General features: G+C 34.1%; 1 protein-coding gene across 1 annotated transcript in view; it reads left to right on the top strand.

Moving 5' to 3' along the window:
- The window catches only part of AHR (aryl hydrocarbon receptor), a 48,881-nt gene extending 31,033 nt beyond the window's left edge, over nt 1-17,848 (top strand). Inside the window, exons 5-11 of the mRNA XM_012781019.3 lie at nt 1,890-2,013; nt 2,701-2,831; nt 5,376-5,578; nt 6,352-6,461; nt 7,872-8,013; nt 10,975-12,235; nt 15,249-17,848. Of these exons, the coding sequence (XP_012636473.2) occupies nt 1,890-2,013; nt 2,701-2,831; nt 5,376-5,578; nt 6,352-6,461; nt 7,872-8,013; nt 10,975-12,235; nt 15,249-15,395 (2,118 nt within the window). The 3' untranslated portion in view covers nt 15,396-17,848. The remainder of the gene's footprint in view (nt 1-1,889; nt 2,014-2,700; nt 2,832-5,375; nt 5,579-6,351; nt 6,462-7,871; nt 8,014-10,974; nt 12,236-15,248) is intronic.
- Nucleotides 17,849-19,367: the final 1,519 nt, after the last annotated feature.

The following is a 19,367-nucleotide window of genomic DNA, read 5'->3' as shown; positions in this document are numbered from 1 at the left end:
GGCAACTGAAGGAGACACTGTCTCAAAAGAAAGAAAGAAAGAAAAATAATCTTTGCCATCAAATGACTTAAAGATAGCACAGGTCATGTGACAGCTAAGAAATTAATGAGGTGATATGGAAAAGTACAAGTAAAATACTATGGTTTGTACTTTTAATTCTCATTTATATGGATTATAGAAGATATGCTAAAAGAAATGGTATTTAAGCTGACCTAAAGAATATGTAGGATTCAGATGGACAGACAAGGGAACATAGAAGTACCGTAAGCAATAGACCAGAAGTTGTAGAAAGCAAACGCATCTGGTTTGTCTAATGTTATTGAATGAATGATGAATAAATGGAATTATAAAGTATTTGGCAAATTTGAAGAACAAAAAGAGCTGATGTGATTTGAGAACAGATTGTAAGTATACTTAAATGCTTGCTATATCTTATATGTCTGGTTCTTAAATTTTTAAGAATAAGAATCAAAATGTAAGAATGCATAAGATCACCTGAAGGACTTGATAAAACTTGATAAAATATCTGGGCCCCATTTCCAGGTATTTTAAATCAGTAGGTCATACTGGGGCCCACGAATTTGCATTTCTAACAAGCTCACGAGGCTACTGAGCTGAATAACACTGTCCATATAACACTTACATAGACTGTAGTTTCGACTATATCATATAATCAGTGAAACCCACTAAAAGTTTTTGTTAAAAAGAAATGTGTATGCTTCAACTTGTGTTTCAGATGAGAATTCTGGCAATTGTGTAATAGGTGACATAGAGATGATTTAATATTAGAAGATTAAGTTCCCAGGGAGATTTAAGTGTAGAAGACTGAAGTAATGGAATCTGGCTACTGCCACAAAGCCTACATTTCAGTTTTCTTGCATTTTGAAGAAAATATATTAATATCCATAGAAAAGTCTGTTTGAAACTTAACGAATCTTAATCATGATTTGCTATTGTGATTTAGATCAGTTAAAATCAAGGAGATTAGCCGTTTTTTAATCTATTTTTTGTCATGTATACACATGGATACTCTTTAAGAAAACATTCATATCTGACATAAGTGGTGGATTAAGGCATTATTTTTAAAATGCAAGTTGGTGACCCTTTAGTTGGTATGCTGTTAATATAGTATATCATCACCAAACTTTCTTGTAGTTACTTAGGATGGAATAAAATGAGACAATAGAGAATGAATACACAGCATCACCACTCATAATGGTTTTTTGTCAAACTTTTTTTTCTGTGTATATGTGTCTGTGTGTACACACTTGTGATAGTTGGAACATGTGTTTTTTACCATGAACATGTTTTTCATAGGGAAAAAAAAGTTAGAAAAACTCTGGTTTAAACTCTAAGGGCTCAGCACTGTAGTAAATGCTGAGAAGCAAGAGATGAGAAGGGATTCTGATGTGGTAAAGGCATAATCTGTTACGCTTATGGAGTCCACGTAGAGTGAAAATTTAATACAGAAAGAACATTTGGAGAACAATGAAGGAAATACATAATGAATACTAGTCAGCTGAGAGAAGTCACAGAGGCCTGGGTGTTTAGGGGAGGGATTCATGGAAGCAGTAGGATTTAAGAGATAAGAGGATAAGGAATATAAACAGATCGTAATGTGTTGCATTTAAGAAATGGGGAGGTGACTTATTTGTGTGAGCAAGAGCATTCATGTTGGGAAGTGATGAGTTAACTTGTGGCTTATCAGTTAAAGTGCTAATCTCTCTAGCTTTTCCTGTCTTGGATGACTGGGGAGCTTTGGCAATCATTCCCTTTAGAGTCATCACCACTAACTAGCACCCACTAATCTAGAGAGGTTTTGAAATTACTTTAGTAAGCCATATTCTTTTTAATCAGTACTTTTATTTCTTTGTATCTTTTTTCTTTAGTCTGATGTCATACATCAGAGCGTGTATGAACTTATCCATACCGAAGACCGGGCTGAATTTCAGCGTCAGCTGCACTGGACATTAAATCCTTCACAGTGCCCAGACTCTGGACAAAGAATTGATGGTAAGAATTGATGGTACGAAAGATGGTGTTGGTGGTCTTTGAATATGATTCTGTAAAAGGAGGCTGGGAACCTGTAGGAGCATAGCACTCCATGGCAAAGGTAGGGAAGAAGGGGAAAGATAGGAGTCTGTAACCATAAGGTCACTAAGAGCCTGTGGAGCTAAGGAATATTTTGGCAGGTGAGAGCTACTAATGAGTTTCAAGCAACAGAATATTGCCATACTCAGTAATATATTTTATAAAAATAACTCTAATACTATCATGGAAGATGGAAGGAATGTGCAGGGTTGATACTGAACTGCATGTATATTGTTATGTTTAAAATACGCCAAAGAAAAAAGTAAACTAGCATTTGCGAGTATAAAAAAAGCTTTTCTCAAATGCAAAAAAAAAAAAGTTTTCAGAAATCCGTGAAAGTGTTAAGAATACAAAAGTGCATTAGAAAATGTGGAAATTGTTGACAGTTACAGCTCAATAAAAATAGGAACAAAAACTAAGAAAGTTCTATGTGATAAAAGTGATATTCGGTAAGTTTGTATTTTCTTTTTATTAGCTCTTCTTCTGAAAATGCTTTTTTGTATTCAGAATACAGATTCCAGTTTGGAAACTTACACAAATTTTACCTATTCACATACTTAATTTTACAGCAAAATGGAAAGTCAAATATGTGTTGCTTTTTTTCTACAGAAGCTCATGGTCTCTCACAGCCAGGAATCTGTTACAACCCAGACTCGCTTCTTCCAGAAAATTCTTCTTTTAGGGAGAGGAGCTTCATATGCCGACTGAGGTGTCTGCTGGACAATTCATCTGGTTTTCTGGTAAGGTGCAGTATCTTATAATGTTGAGTTTTACCATTGCTAAAGAAAAATGTAAGGCAAATTTAATTTAGCAGAATTTAATTGTGCAAAGAACTATTCCCAAGTCAGGCAGCCCTCAGAACCAAAAGAGGTTCAGAGAACTCACTTTGCAGAGCGGCTGGCAAAGCCTGCATTTATGCATTCCGTGTTTATGGACAGAAGATAGAAGCAAGGTACAGAAATACCTTGATTGATTATAGCTTGCGGTTTGCCTTATTGGAACATGGTCTGATCGGTTGGCCATCTGTGATTAGCTGAGACTCAGCTGTTTATTACAAAAGTAACTCCTAAGTTAAGCTTCCAGTTAGTTTACATAGTAACTTATGTTGCTGTTCCTTGGTAAGCATTCAAAAGTTCAGAGGTATCCTCAAGCCAAATTTAGTTTACTTTAACACTACTAAGTTATATTAAAAAAAAGGGAAAAGTTAAATGAGGCCAATCTTCTTTGTTATCTGAATTTGATTTAAAAAATTGACTACCAAATAATTTGGTAAAGGAAAGCAACTTTATAAAATCATTATTTCAGATTTTGAATTTCTGTGACTCTGAAAACCCTATTCTTTGGGATATAATGAGTGAAATAACATGAAACCTTGTATTTTGACTATTTTTAGAACTTTTGAGGTATAGGATAATTATCTAGCCCTTGTTTAATAGAAGGATGCTTACCATCTTGGGTTTTAATGCCTGCTAGACAGGAAAACTGTGGACAATTTCTACATGTCTGGAATAACTGCCACATAGAAAAATGATTGCATATTCATGATTGCAGAATCATCATCTGATCTGACGTGAGACGCTGTCTCCTGTTGCATAGTCTGAACCCCTACATGAGATAAGCACAGAGAGCAGTGTAGGCAGGACACTCAGAGTGGAGGTGGTCTGTTATCTCAATTATCCTTAGACAGCTCATGCTACCACGTACAGAAGAAGAGAATACGAAGTGTGTTGCTTATTCTTTTTGTGAATTGGCAGGAATTTGAAACAGATTATCAAATCTTAAGTATTACCAAGTAGTGATTTTTGTTAGTGGTTATTTTATTTTATTTCAAGAAAATATGAAAAAATGAACATTTTGGTTACATTTTATATCCTTTGCCTCTGAAGAGAATATTGTTGACCCAGGGTTAGAATTGTGCTTTGAGATAGTTTTCCTCATACTGGTGCTCAAGCTCAATCAGTATGTACAGTTACGTGCTACATGACGATGTTTTAGTCAGTGATAGACCACATAATGATGGTGATCTCTTATGATTATAATGGAGCTGAAAAATTTCTGTCGCCCAGTGGTGATGTAGCTGTCATAACATCATTGTGGAACACGTTACCCATGTGTTTATGGTAATGCGACTGTAAACCTACTGCACTCCCAGTCAGGCATTTAAAAGGGCACATACGATTATGTGCAGTACATAATACTTGCTAATGGCAATGACTATGTTACTGGCTTATGTATTTGCTATACTTTTTATCATTATTTTACAGTGAACTCTTTCTACTCATTAAACGAAAAAGGTTAACTGTAAAACCCCCTCAGACAGTTCTTTCAGGAGGCATTATTAGTCATAGAGCACAGGTCCATACATGTTATTGTCCCTGAAGACTTTCCAGTGAGACAAGATACAGAGATAGAAGACGGTATTATTAATGATCCTGACCCTGTGTAGGCCTAGACTAATGCATGTGTTTGTGTCTTAGTTTTTAACAAAAAAGTTTAAGAAGTAAAAAAAAAAAAAATTGTAAATGGAGAAAAGCTTTATAGAATAAAGATTTAAAGAAAAATATTTTTGTATAGTCATACAATGTGGTTTTTTTTTTTTTTGAGGGGGGGGTGTTTGTTTGAGACAGAGTCTCACTCTGTTGCCCAGGCTCGAGTGTCATGCCTAACTCACAGCAGCCTCAAACTCCTGTAGGGGCATAGCACTACAGGATTGTAGCCTAGGAGCGATAGGCTGTACCATAATGCCTAACAGTACATTTCTCAGAACGCATACCCTTGGTTAAGTGACACATGATTATATTTCTGAGGTGGAATATCTGTGTACAATAGGGTCTTTTCTTCCATGTGGCACTATCAGATTGATGTCAGAATCATCCCTTGGTCTGGTTGATAGCTCATGTAGTATGTCTGAAAATTAATGTTTACTTTAGGGCTTTATCACCCTTCCTTCAGGAGTATATGAGTTCCTGGAGTGCAAGGAGCTGTGTTAGCTAAAAATGATAGGGTAACTGCAAGCTCAGAAAATGGTATAGGTATTCCTTTTATGACTATCAGAAGCAAGGGGTAGCTTTCTTATCAGTCCACTTAGAATATTCCTTGTACTACATTTTGGGATAGTTTTAGTGGGCCCTCTGTAGAGAGCGGAGTGAAAGGACCTAGCAGTTCTTATCCTCAGGAACTTTTATGGAATTATCAAGAACCCTGGAAACAGCCATGAATGGAACCTTTTAAAAAGGAACTGTTTTATACTGTTAATTTAAATGAACTTTTTTTGTTTTTTTAAGGCAATGAATTTCCAAGGGAGGTTAAAGTATCTTCATGGACAGAAAAAGAAAGGGAAAGATGGATCAATACTTCCACCTCAGTTGGCTTTGTTTGCAATAGCTACTCCACTTCAGCCACCATCCATACTTGAAATCCGAACCAAAAATTTCATCTTTAGAACCAAACACAGACTAGACTTTACGCCCACTGGTTGTGATGCTAAGTAAGACTTTTTCACTTTTATTTCATCAAATGTGTATTTTGTTTTAGTAAGTCTCTCTTAGCATGTAAAACATGGTGCAGATTGTAGTATTGTTCATTATTAGCTACTGTTATTTCATATTCTTTCAGTACAGCCTTCTAAAGTGAAATAATTTTATCAGGCTCACAAATCATTTTGTTATTTTGTAGTTTTTTACAGTACTTGCCACAAAAAAAATGATATGCTTATAAGTAAAGCTCATCCTTCCGATGACATTTATTGTTGGTTGGTTTTACATTTTTAAATAGTACAAATATTATTTGATTTCTAACCCTAGGAGTTGAGTAACTTTCAGAAAATTACGAAGTGGAGTCTGGTATTAAGCATTTGTATCACATCAAAACATATCAATGTTTTTCTTCTTTCTAATGTGGGGATGCAGACAGAGGTAATTTGAAAAACCTGTTTCCCCTAAAACAGAATATAAGCATTTTAAATTTTCATCAGAGATTTTGTTTTACTGTAATCTCTCTATTAGATTTATTTTTAGCCATACTAATTTTCATGGTTTTATTCAGGAAAAGAAAATAGACTAAAACTGAAATTTGCAGCCATAAGCAAAAGAGGGCAGTTTACTTAGACATGTTTAATTTTCTTCCACCTACTGATGGTGACATTCTGAATGTCAAGCAAAACATACTGCAGAAAACAGCATATAGCCAATGAGTTGATCTCGGTTACTTCATTTATGTTAAATCTTAATTCACCTTTATTTTACTTTTTTTTTTAAACAGAGGAAGGATTGTTTTAGGATATACTGAAGAAGAGCTGTGCACAAGTGGCTCAGGGTATCAATTTGTTCATGCTGCTGATATGCTTTACTGTGCCGAGTCCCATCTCCGGAGTAAGTTGTAGTTCCTTATGAACATGTCAGAAGAAACGGCATGCAGTCTAGTACATGTTTCAAAGGATTACATAAGATAATGTGTTTAAGTAAACTATTTGGATGACCTCCTACTTCGTGTCATACCATTATGATTAACCAAAGTTACACTCTTTATTCATTAACCTCCCTACAGCTGCCACACAGGAATATAATCATTTACTAAAAACACGACTATTTTTGCTCAGGAAGTTTCTTCAGTGGCATCATTATTAATTAGTAAATCAATGTTAATACAGATGTAAACTTTAAAATTATAAAGTATTAGGCTTTAGGAATACCTTTCCTGTTTAAAACAAAACAATTTTTGTCTTTTTTCCCCCCAGTTTATACTCTTTTAACTTTCCTGTGTTACTAGAATCATATGAATGATACTTCATCTTCCCTTTAACATTTTTTTTTTATTTCGGCATATTATGGGGGTACAGATTTTAAGGTTTAAATAAATGCCCATTTCCCCCCCTCCCCCCACAAGTCTGAGTCTCCATCATGACCATCCCCCAGATGGTGCACATCTCACTCATTATGTATGTATATACCCGCCCCCCTCCCCCCTCCCACCTGCCCAATACCCTATTACTGTAGCACCTATGTGTCCACTTAGGTGCTGTTCAGTTAATACCAATTTGCTGGCGAGTATATGTGGTGCTTGTTTTTCCATTCTTGGGATACTTCACTTAATAGTATGGGTTCCAGCTCTAACCAGGAAAATATAAGATGTGCTATGTCACCATTGTTTCTTAGAGCTGACTAGTACTCCATGGTATACATATACCACATTTTATTAATCCATTCTTGGATTGATGGACACTTGGGCTGTTTCCACAGCCTTGCAATTATGAATTGTGCTGCTATAAACATTCTAGTGCAGGTGTCTTTTTTGTAGAGTGTCATTGGATCTTTTGGGTAGATGCCCAGCAATGGGATTGCTGGATCAAATGGTAGAATCACTTGTATCGCTTTAAGATATCTCCATATTGCTTTCCACAGAGGTTGAACTAGTTTGTCGTCCCACCAGCAGTGTAGGAGTGTTCCTCTCTCCGCAACCACGCCAGCATTTATTGTTTGGAGATTTTTTGATAAAGGCCATTCTCACTGGGGTTAAGTGATATCTCATTGTAGTTTTGATTTGAATTTCCCTGATGATTAGAGATGTTGAGCACTAAATTTAGTCTGAAATAGGAAAAAAACAACTCTGAAGAACTATTTTCATGCTTTTTAATGTACTGTGTTTAAAAGTTGTCAAGATAGTCATTATCTTTGGTGATAGATGAAATAGATCCAGAAATATGTCAGAGGGGTTTGTTTCAGGGATTTTCTTTAATATATTATTTTGGGGTTTGATAATTTAATTTTTTTATTTTATTTCAGTGATTAAGACTGGAGAAAGTGGCATGATAGTGTTCAGGCTTCTGACGAAAAACAATCGATGGACATGGCTCCAGTCTAATGCACGTTTAGTTTATAAAAATGGAAGGCCAGATTATATCATTGCAACTCAGAGACCTCTAACGTAAGCACAAAGACTTGGAATGTTTCATTTTTATTTTTTAACAACCGTTTCATTTATAAGTCCTCTTTTTTTTTCTTAATTTTTTTTTATTTCAGCATATTATGGGGTTACAAATGTTTAGGTTACATGTATTGCCCTTGCCATAAGTCCTCTTACATGAAAACATAAAAATAATTCTAAGAGAATTGAATATGGAAATAAATATGTCTAGAAAGAAGAGGGCATAAGTAAGAGACATTGAGAAGTTAGAATTGACAAACTTTTATTGAGCAACTAAATATGTGGAACTACAGAAAGAGAATAATCAAAGAAAACTCCACGGTTTTGTCCTGGGCATATGAAGGACAAATGAAAAGCTCTTGTCATCCATAAAATAAAAGAAAAATATAGCAATACTTTGTTTAAAATATGTTGTCTAAGCACACCAATGATTTGTAAGAGTTGCCTATGTATTTTGGAAACAAGTCCTTTGTCAAATATTTGCATTGCAAAAGTTTTCTCCCACTCTGGAGAATTGATTGTGGCTTGAGGTGTAAGGGTCAAGATTGATTTGTTTTTCCCTTTTTTTTTTTTTTTTTTTTTTGCCTTATATGTATATCCAGTTGACCAGTAACATTTATTGAAAACATCCTCTTTTCCCCTCTGCACTGCATTTTGATCAGGGGATTTTATCTGTGGTTCTGTCTCTGAACTCCCTTATATTAGCTCCATTGGTCTAGTTGTCAATTTTGTGCCAACATTGTATTGTCTTAGTTACTTTGTCTTTATTATAAGTTTTTATATCAGAGTGCATGTCTTCATTTTGTTAAGCTTTTTTTGTTGTTGTTCTTCAAGATTTCCTTGGCTCTTCTTTACCCTTTATACTTCCATGTACATTTTAGAACTCAGTTGTCAATTTCCACCAGAAAATCTGTTGGAATTTAGAATGAGATTACATTGAAACTGTAGATCATTTGGGCAGAATTAATGTCTTTACAATACTGAGTCTACCAACCCATGAACATGTATGTAAGTACCTATGTATACGAGTACATGGGTATGTATGTACCCCTACTAATTTATGCCTTCTGCCTTCATCAATATTGCTAGAAGGCCATCAGTTTTATCAGTCTGTACTAAAATCCGGTGTTCAGTTACTGATTTTTCCTATTGTACATTTATTTTCTTTTTTATTTATGTCTGCTCATTATTATTTTCTTCCTTCTATTTTCTTTGGGTATAATTTGCAGTTGTTTCCTACTTTCTCTTTTTAGCTAGATATTTAAACATACATATCAATTTCCCTTTTAACTACAACTCTCATGTTTTGGTATGTCTAATTTTTATCTTTCAGTTAAAAATATTTGCTACTTTTCACTTTTATTTCATTCATGAATTATTTAGAAATATAGTGTTATTGACTTTGTGATGTTGAGCAGCAGTACTCAACCTCTTTGGCACCAGGAACTGGATTCATGGAAGATAATTTTTCTGTGAGCAGGGGTGGTGATGTGAGGGATGGGGAGTGGCTGTACAGAGAGATGAAGTTTCGCTGGCTCACCTACCACTCACTTCCTGATGTATGCCCCAGTTCCCAACAGGCCATGGACCAGCGCTGGTCCAGGGGTTGGGGACCACAGCTGGGGATTTTTCTAGTTGTCATTTTTCAGATTGACTTTTGGCTTAATTCCATTGCAGTCAGAGAACATTCTTTGAATGGACTTCAGTTCCTTGAAAGAATTTCAGTGCTTTGAAATTTGTGGTGGCTTATTTTATGATCTGATATATGGTGAATGTTAGTAAAATAGTCCATGTACTCTTGTAAAGAATACATGTTCTGGCCGGGCGCTGTGGCTCACGCCTGTAATCCTAGCTCTTGGGAGGCCGATGCGGGCGGATTGCTCAAGGTCAGGAGTTCAAAACCAGCCTGAGCAAGAGCGAGACCCCGTCTCTACTATAAATAGAAAGAAATTAATTGGCCAACTGATATATATACATAAAAAATTAGCCAGGCATGGTGGCGCATGCCTGTAGTCCCAGCTACTCGGGAGGCTGAGGCAGGAGGATCGCTTGAGCCCAGGAGTTTGAGGTTGCTGTGAGCTAGGCTGACGCCACGGCACTCACTCTAGCCTGGTCAACAAAGCGAGACTCTGTCAAAAAAAATAAAAAAATAAAAAAAAAAAAGAATACATGTTCTGTTGTATGTTCTTTATCAGTGGTCTAGTTTGGTAATTGTGTTGTTCACATTTCTGTACATTTGCTGATATTACTATTTTGTGTGCTTATTCTATTAGAAATTAAGAGAGGTTAGTTATTTTCACTTACTTATTACTAATAAGACAGAGCATCTCTTTATATCTTTCTAGGACATTTTTCTTTTGTGAATTGCCAATTCATATCATTTGCCTATTTTTCTGTTGAATAGTTTACCTCTCTCTTAGATTCATTAGCACTCTTTACCTATTATGGATATGAACTTTTATATGTATTAAATTATAAATATATGTTACAAGTATTTTCTCCATGATTAACTTGATTTATGAATTCTTTTTCAAAAATGCAAAAGTTTTAATTTTCATATTGCCAATTATGCCAGTCTTTTTGTTTATACCTTCTGGATTTTATGCTTTATTAGACATATCTCTCTTACTGAGATTTCCTAAATTCGTACAGTTTTGTTTTCATATTTGGATCTTTATTCCACACATATTTTTTTTTTTGACAGGATGTCAGATAAGGATATAACCTGACTGTGGTTTAGAAAAATATCTAAATCATTTAAATACGTTTGTGTAAAAAACAATTCTGTGGTACCAGTCACAAGAATAATTTAGGTCAAAATAAAATAAACTCTATGTTTCCTACTGTCAAACTCAAAGTGTATTTTGCTTGTTGTTTTTCTTTTTTTGTATTATTTGATTTTGACATGTTTGTATGATAGTTTTTCCTAATACATGCTGACTTTCTTGTACACAATTTTAGAGAAGAAGAAGGAGCAGAGCATTTGCAAAAACGAAATACAAAGTTGCCTTTTATGTTCACCACTGGAGAAGCTGTGTTGTATGAGGTAACCACCCCTTTTCCTGGCATACTGGATCCCTTACCAGTAAGAACTAAAAATGGCACTAGTGGAAAAGACTGTACTACCAAGTCAACTCTCGACAAGGACTCCCTCAATCCTAGTTCTCTCCTGGCTGCCATGATGCAACAGGATGAGTCTATTTACCTCTATCCTGCTTCAACTACTTCAAGCACTGCACCTTTTGAAAGAAATTTTTTTAACCAACCTGTGAGTGAATGCAGTAATTGGCAAAACAATATCGCACCAATGGGAAATGTTAATATCCTGAAACATGAGCAAATCGATCAGCCTCAGGAAATGAATCCGGCATTCTCTGGTGGTCACACACAGCTCTTTCAAGATAAAAATAATGACTTGTACAGCATTATGAAAAACCTAGGCATTGATTTTGAGGATATCAAACACATGCAGAATGAAAAATTTTTCAGAAATGACTTTTCTGGTGAGGTTGACTTCAGAGACATTGACTTAACAGATGAAATCCTAACATATATCCAAGATTCTTTAAATAAGTCTACCATCATGTGTTCAGATTACCAACAGCAACAGTCCATGGCTCTTAACTCAAGCTGTATGGTACAGGAACACCTACAGTTAGAACAGCAGCAGCAGCAGCAACTACAGCATCACCAAAAGCAAGTAGTGGTGGAGCCGCAGCACCAACTGTGTCAGAAAATGAAGCATATGCAAGTTAATGGCATGTTTGCAAACTGGAACTCCAACCAATCTGTGCCTTTCAGTTGTCCTGAGCAAGACCTACAACAGTATAATGTCTTTTCAGACTTACATGGGACCAATGAGGAGTTTCCCTACAAATCGGAGATTGATTCTACTATACCTTATACACAGAACTTTATTTCCTATAATCAGTCTGTGTTACCACAACATTCCAAATGTACAGAGTTAGACTTTCCTATGGGGAGTTTTGAACCATCCCCATACCCCACTACTTCTTCTAATTTAGAAGATTTTGTCACTTGTTTACAAGTTCCTGAAAACCAGAAGCACGGAATAAATCCACAGTCAGCCATAGTAACTCCTCAGACATGTTATGCCGGGGCGGTGTCCATGTACCAGTGCCAGCCGGAACCTCAGCACACCCACGTGGATCAGATACAGTACAATCCAATCATTCCAGGCCAGCAGGCATTTTTAAACGAGGTAAAGCTTTTGTCAAACTGAATAAATCCTTTCGATGATTCTTCTTAACTTATAAATAAATAGACATGAATTACAAATTTTTCATCATTGATTCTAATTGATTATCTGTAGTGTTCGCTGAGATAGCATTTTTAATGATGTCTGTGATTACTTTTTTAAAATACGCCCATGCTTATTTTAGTATGTTATTAATGTAAGTATATCATTTACCTGAATGATGAAGGAAAAAGAAATCAAGGGCTAAAGCAATATGAATATGTCTTTAATGTAAAGTGACCCAAATTACCAGGCGAAATTAGTTAAAAGTGTTATATGTAAAATAGAGCATTTGATTTGCCTTTCTTGATTCTTTAAAATGTATATGGCTTTTTAAAAATTTTAACTATAAAACTATATATTTGAATTTTTAAGAATAATTTCTTCAAAGCTCAATTTTTATATATATGCTTAAAATTGGCTTGAAATCAAGCATAAAGATGCTTTCTTAAAATGCCTTTGTCCTGGATTATCCTTGGAATTCAGTCCTAGGCTCCTTTTTGTTCTCTGGCTATTCCTCCATGCTATACCCAATCCTCATGTTCTCCTTTAACGTAGAATTGCTTTTTTGTTCCTGACATTTTTTAAAAAGGGTAACTCAGCTGGCTTTCTGTCATTGGAATCAAGCTTGGTATTTTATATATATATATTTTTTTTGCCTAAATGTATCATCAGAACCCATCTAGCAGCAAGCACACTTTCACTAAATCTAAAAATGATTTTTTTTTTTTTTAAAGCTAACATAATGTTAATAGCTGCTCTGTCTGGCTACCTAGGAATATATCATGTTTTATGTTGCATTCATGCTTTTCCATTAGAAAATATTTAGTTCATTTTAAAGTATATTTTAGTTTTGAAGAATATCTCGACTACAATTAAGTTTATTGATGTCTACTTACTATGTATTAGAGTGTAGTAATTTAAAAATAATGACCTGAATCTTTATCTCTGATTGGTTTCTTATGGCTTTTTTCATACATTTGCTTTGTCTGATTATATATGTACTTTTCAATAGAACATGACAGTGAAGGTTTTTCTTATTCTCATTTCTTACATCTTTAATTATATTAAAATTTAATAATATTACAATCTATCTCACAACATTGCTGTGACATAAACATATTTTACTCCTGAGTAAAGCAAATTTTACAGAAGTTAATTATGTAAGATTATATTTTGAATAGGGGGTCACATCAGTACCTCATGAGTTCTTTTAAGTGTTCTCCCCCTACTTTGTATTGCTTCTTTGTGAATAATCAGATAATAATTCTTTGGACCTACATATTTCCCTAGGGTAGCCACTAGTTACATGTGGCTGTTGAACACTTGAACTGCAGCGAGTCTGAATGGAAAAGTGTTGTAAGTGTGAAATGCACACCAGATTTTGAAGGCTTAGCTTGAAAAAAGAATGTAAAATATCTCAGCCCTGCATGGTGACTCATGCCTGTAATCCTAGCATTCTGGGAGGCTGAGGCAGGAGGATCGCTTGAGGTCAGGAGTTCAAGACCAGCCTCACCAAGAGCGAGATCCCAGCTCTACTAAAAATAGAAAAAATTAACCGGGTGTCGTGGCGCACGCCTGTAGTCTCAGCTACTTGGGAGGCTTAGGCAGGAGGATCGCTTGAGCCCAGGTGTGAGGTTGCTGTGAGCTAAGCTGGTGCCACAGCATTCTAGCCTGGGCAACAGAGCAAGACTCTGTCTCAAAAATAAATAAATAAATAAATAATATCTCTTTTTTATTGATTTCATGTTGAAATGATACATTTTTGGCTACAAGGTTAAATAAAGTATATTATTAAAATTAATTTTACCTGTTTCTTTTTACTTTTTTTAATGTGGCTACTGGAAAAATTAAAGTTCTGTATGTGGCTCACTTTATATTTCTATTGGATGACACTGCTCTATGCAGTATATTTAAAGAGAATGGTTGGCATGCATTGTGTTATGAGTTATGAGAAAAATTCATTTAAAACCCACCATTATCTGGACAACTATTACTGACCATTTGAAGACTTGACAAAGTTGCCATTCATTGAAGATGTAGATTATGTAATTTTTACTGTATATCTATGGTATGTTTTAGAGGATTTTCAAAGTCATCAACATTTTCATTACTACAGCCTAATGTCACATAGGCTTTGGAAAAGTAGCTTTTATTTGAAGCAAGCAAGGATATGATTTTAATCTGTTTGAAAGTTTCCACAACTTCTACTGACTATATTATAAAATAAAAAGATTCTATAATCTATAAAACTCTACAGAACTATGCATCTTCATGTCTTTCCTTGTTTCTTTTTAATTTTTTTTCTGGTAGTAGTTGTAGAAATTAGACTAATTTCAGTGTAAGAAGGCAAGAAAGAGCACTTTCTTTTGGTAACTTGATTCTGGAATTAGGTCAATGCTTTCAGTAGTATTCATTAATTTAAAGTATAAATAAGAATAGGTTAAGGAAATCATACCCATTGTGTAATATTTGGGGAGTATCAGGAAACCTTTAGAAAATTAGAATTGGCATTTATGGAAAAGTCCTAGGTTTTTTGCAGTCCAGTGTAGTAATCTTGAATATAATCAATTCATTGATACCTAGAACTTGACTGAGATGAAGTCTGATCAAAGCAAACCTACTTGTGCCAAACAATATTTAACTGTGATTTGTAACTGGTGCTTTCTGACCCATCAATTTCCAACTGACGTGAAGGCAATCTGAAATGAGACAGTTGTGTTACTCATCAGTACCATCTTCAAAATTTTTGTCAAATTAGTGGAAAAACCAAACAGTTATAAAGGCAACTAATACATAATATGTACTCAATATGTCTTTACTGAATGAAAGATTCAAGATTTAGCAGCAGTAAAGAAACTTGAAGTTTACCAACATGCAGGACTGATTATAAAAGTACATATTAATATGTCATTTAATGGCTTAAGATATTTGAAAGGTCTATCCTAATAAATTATATTGCTATTTTTGTTTTCAGTTTCAGAATAGAGGAGTTGTAAATGAAACATATCCAGCTGAATTAAATCTCATAAATAACAGTCAGACTACCCCGCATCTTCAGCCACTTCATCATTCATCAGAAGCCAGACCTTTTCCTGATTTGGCATCCAGTGGATTCTTGTAATTCCAAGGCAATTTTGACCTTGGTTTTTGGATTAAATTAGTTTGTAATGGATTATGGAGTAATATTAATAAAATTGTTAATGTTGGACATCAGTAAGTTCACATGGAGGCATTGATGCATGTTGTTCATACTTAGTTTCAAGCTAAATTTTAATATTTGTTTTTAGAAAAGGAATTTAATATCAAAATGATATATACTGTAGTCATTAAAGTAGAAAGTGTGCTGCCACGGAGTAGTGAGATATCTACATTTCACATTATTCTGAGTACCAAAAAATATGCAAAATTTATTGAGAAGAACTTTGACTTTTAAACTACAAAACTTTCTCTATTTGAATTATTTCTGTCAGAATAAAAATGAAAACTTTGAGTTTTGAACTTCTGGATTCTTAATAGTTCATAGAATACAAAGTCACAAAACTATTTTCTTATTTTAGCCTCTGCTCTTATCTCAGATGTTAAATGGTTTGGTGCTTTTTATAAAAAAAAAATCTCAGTGCTTTCCTCCTTCACTGTTAATCTAAGTGCCTCACATTTTTTTCTACCTATAACACTGTAGGATGTATATTTTATATAAAATATTTTTTCTTTTTTAAACTGATAACATTCTTTTGCACACAAATATTATTTGTATTTCCTAAATCCAGTCATTTTTATTAATTCAGGCATGTTTTAACACTCACCTTTCTTCAGGTAAAGGGCAAATAATGAGTGAAAAGATAATTATTTATTATATAATCTAATTGCTTCTAGACTTCAAATGTTGGTATGTGCCTTATGTTGAAAAATTTAAAAGTAAAATTTCTTTCCAAATTCTTAATTATAAAATAAATATTAAGACAGTAGCACTTAAATTTCAACAGTGTTTTCAGAAGAGATATACCACTGTTTATTGAAATCTCCATGATGATGGTTGCATGTTGCAATGTGAAAAATCTGAAACATGTTTATTAAATTGCAATGAAGAGAAGCAGTTTTATTTCTAGCTTTTTAATTAAGCAAAGCACCCATTTCAATGTGTATAAATCATCTTTAAAAACTGTTTTAGATCTATAATCCTTTAGGATATATTATGTTGACTTTATAAATTTCACTTCGTAGTACAGTGGAAATTTTGTTTTTCTCATATTTGAGGAGTGTTAAGATTGAAGATAACGATGTTTGGTGCAAAGTATTGTAATGAGTGAAATTAATGGTGCATCGTATAGATATAAAGAACAAAATTATTTGTAAAATACTTTCAATTTTTCATTTTAAAATAGTCCGTACCTTGTATATGCACTTACATAATTGTTTGGGTTTTGCATATTTTATCAGTGTCTTTCTAAGAAATGAAACAATCAGACTGTTTATAAGTTGGTATTAAGAAAAAGACAACCACACTATTCATTTACCTTCAGATATTAGGTTGTCTTTATGATATAGTGACCTTTATTACCAATAAGGCAAATTATCACCCTACTAATTTTATAGTTCTGAAATGATTTAAAAGTAAAAATACCATCATCTGCCATTCTCTTATTTAAATATGATATCCGAAGGGCAGAGATGCATTTTGCATATATTATTTAAAAATCTGATGGAATCCCAAACTGAGATGTAGTATTAAAATACATTTTTCATTTCTTTCTTTTTTAGTAAATTAATGTATATAAAAGTGGCTTCAAATGAAATCTCTGTCAGTTCTGTGTACGTTCAGTCAAAACTTTGAATCTGTAGAATCAGTTTAAGTGTTGAAAAAAAAAATTGTCTAAAACATTTCATAATTTGTTTCCAGCATGAGATATCACTAAGGATTTAGACCAGTGGTCTAGATTAATTGTCTATTTTTACATTTAAACTCTCATTAAAAGTCTTCATATAAACCATTTTTGTTAGTCTCTTCCACATGTTATTGGGTAAATTGTTTAGTGGAAAAATAGGCTTTTTAAATTGTGAATATAATGACAATCAACTATACACTTATAAAATTAAGTTTTTAAAGCAATATTGTATATTTTTATCTATATAAAGTAACTAAAATATATCTAAGAATAATAAAATCACATTAAACCAAATACACCTTTGTCTGTATTGCAAAGTGCCAAACTAAGGAAGAATGCGTAGTGTACTGCAGTGTTGAGGGATTTATTTTTAGATGATGTGCACATCTAAGGACGTGGCCATGTCTAATTTGGTCTTTTCCTATACCAGGTTGTTCTTCCAGTACCTGAAAGTTTACCAGTATTCCAACATATTATGAAGCTTTCAGTCATTACTATGTACAAACTCTAGTGTTTTTCAGTATTACAAAATTTAGGTAAATGTTCTTATGGCACTTCTCTTTCCTTCAAAATGTTACTGCTTACATATGCCATGCATAAATTCTTGTTTAAAATATGATTTATAATATCCTTATTACCAAACGAAATTGTATACAATAATATATGGTAATAAAATAATCACCAAGTATGACTAATACGTTTTAATGTTAATTCTTTCTGTTCCATGTAAGGGAAATAAACACTTAAGAGTATAGTATTATAACTATGTTAGATGAAGGGAATCTATAATATTTAAGGATGTGTTAAGTCAATAATTCATCAACTTATAAAATTCTGCCCCTCCATTTTGGCCTTTATCTAAATATAAAAAAACATATGTTCAGTAACTTCATAAATTAAGATCCTTCTGAAATGAACTATTTATTAAGTCCTGTTACTAGTGGTGTAAATGTAATAGTGTCAGTCTCTCAGATTAAAATGCAAAACCTCATTTTAATATTTTAGGAATATGAAGAAATTTGAAATAACTCTGTTAGCTATATTTTGTGCTTATATTAGAAAAGTTATTGCCCAATCCTAGTCTTTCTCTTTACTAAATGTAAATGACACAGCAGCCTTTCTCCTTAAATTCGTAACTGTTGAACATTCACCAAAAATTCTGCAATTAGAATTGATAGAAGAAAAATTCCCCAGTTTTCATTCTCAATACTTATTTTTACATTAGTTTTATATTTATCCTTTACAGTTGTTAGATATTTTTCTCAACAACCAGATCACAAGTTAGCATCATAATTCATTCTGAACATTTTAGAAAGACTAACACTGAGTCTTTTGTCTGAGAATTAACACGATATTTAGTTTTAACTATTTGAAACAATCAAGTAAAAACCCAGATAATCCATTTCTGATCTCTGCTTGCAGTCAGGTGACTTCTGTCATGATGAATGAGTTCAGCTTGCCCCCACTTCACCAAGCCTGCCGAGCACCCAGGGGTGTTGACCACGCAGGAACTAGGCAATACCTTTCTAATTCCTCTCACTGTTTACAGATTACCTTGCTTCCAGTTTTACTAATAAAATGGAGAGTATCATCCTAAGTTTGTGTCTTCACCTCAGCAATATCACCATCCGTGGTCTCTTAGACTTACCTCCAGTATGTGAGGAGGAGAGGTACCCCAACTGCAAGGTTAACACACTTACTTCCTCACTCTCATGCGCATAGTTTCTACACTTACTTTCTCAGAGGCTCTCCTCTACAGGCTTGCGTGTGTACAAGTCTCCCTCCATCCTGGAAAAAAAAATTAATCTTTGTCCGTTTTCTTTATTAAATTACTTCTTTACATCCTTTCTCTGAAACAGTTTAGATCTGAAATCTGGTTTTGTTCTCCACCCTTCTGTTATACTGCATTGTGTCGGTTCACTTAACTCTCTTTTTTTTGTTGTTACCATAGGCTGATTTTCTGTGGCCCTCCAATTGAATTGATTACTCCTTCAATTGTATCAATGACACTCATCTTTCATGACATTAGTTTTCTACAACTTCTTAGCATTTCCCCTCTTTCTTTTGCTAGCCAGTCTTCCCTCCGCCCACCTGGCAATAGGCTTAGTTCTGACCATTTTTGCCGTTCCCTACATACTGCCCAAGAAGTGATTTGATGCCTTACTTCTGAGTGACTGTGAAGCATTCTTTCCCTGCGGGAGCAGCATGGC

Source organism: Microcebus murinus, chromosome 9 (assembly GCF_040939455.1).
Source record: "Microcebus murinus isolate Inina chromosome 9, M.murinus_Inina_mat1.0, whole genome shotgun sequence".
Classification (NCBI taxonomy): domain Eukaryota; kingdom Metazoa; phylum Chordata; class Mammalia; order Primates; family Cheirogaleidae; genus Microcebus; species Microcebus murinus.
The sequence above is the reverse complement of the archived record's forward strand: the minus strand, read 5'-3'. Positions and strand labels throughout refer to the sequence as shown.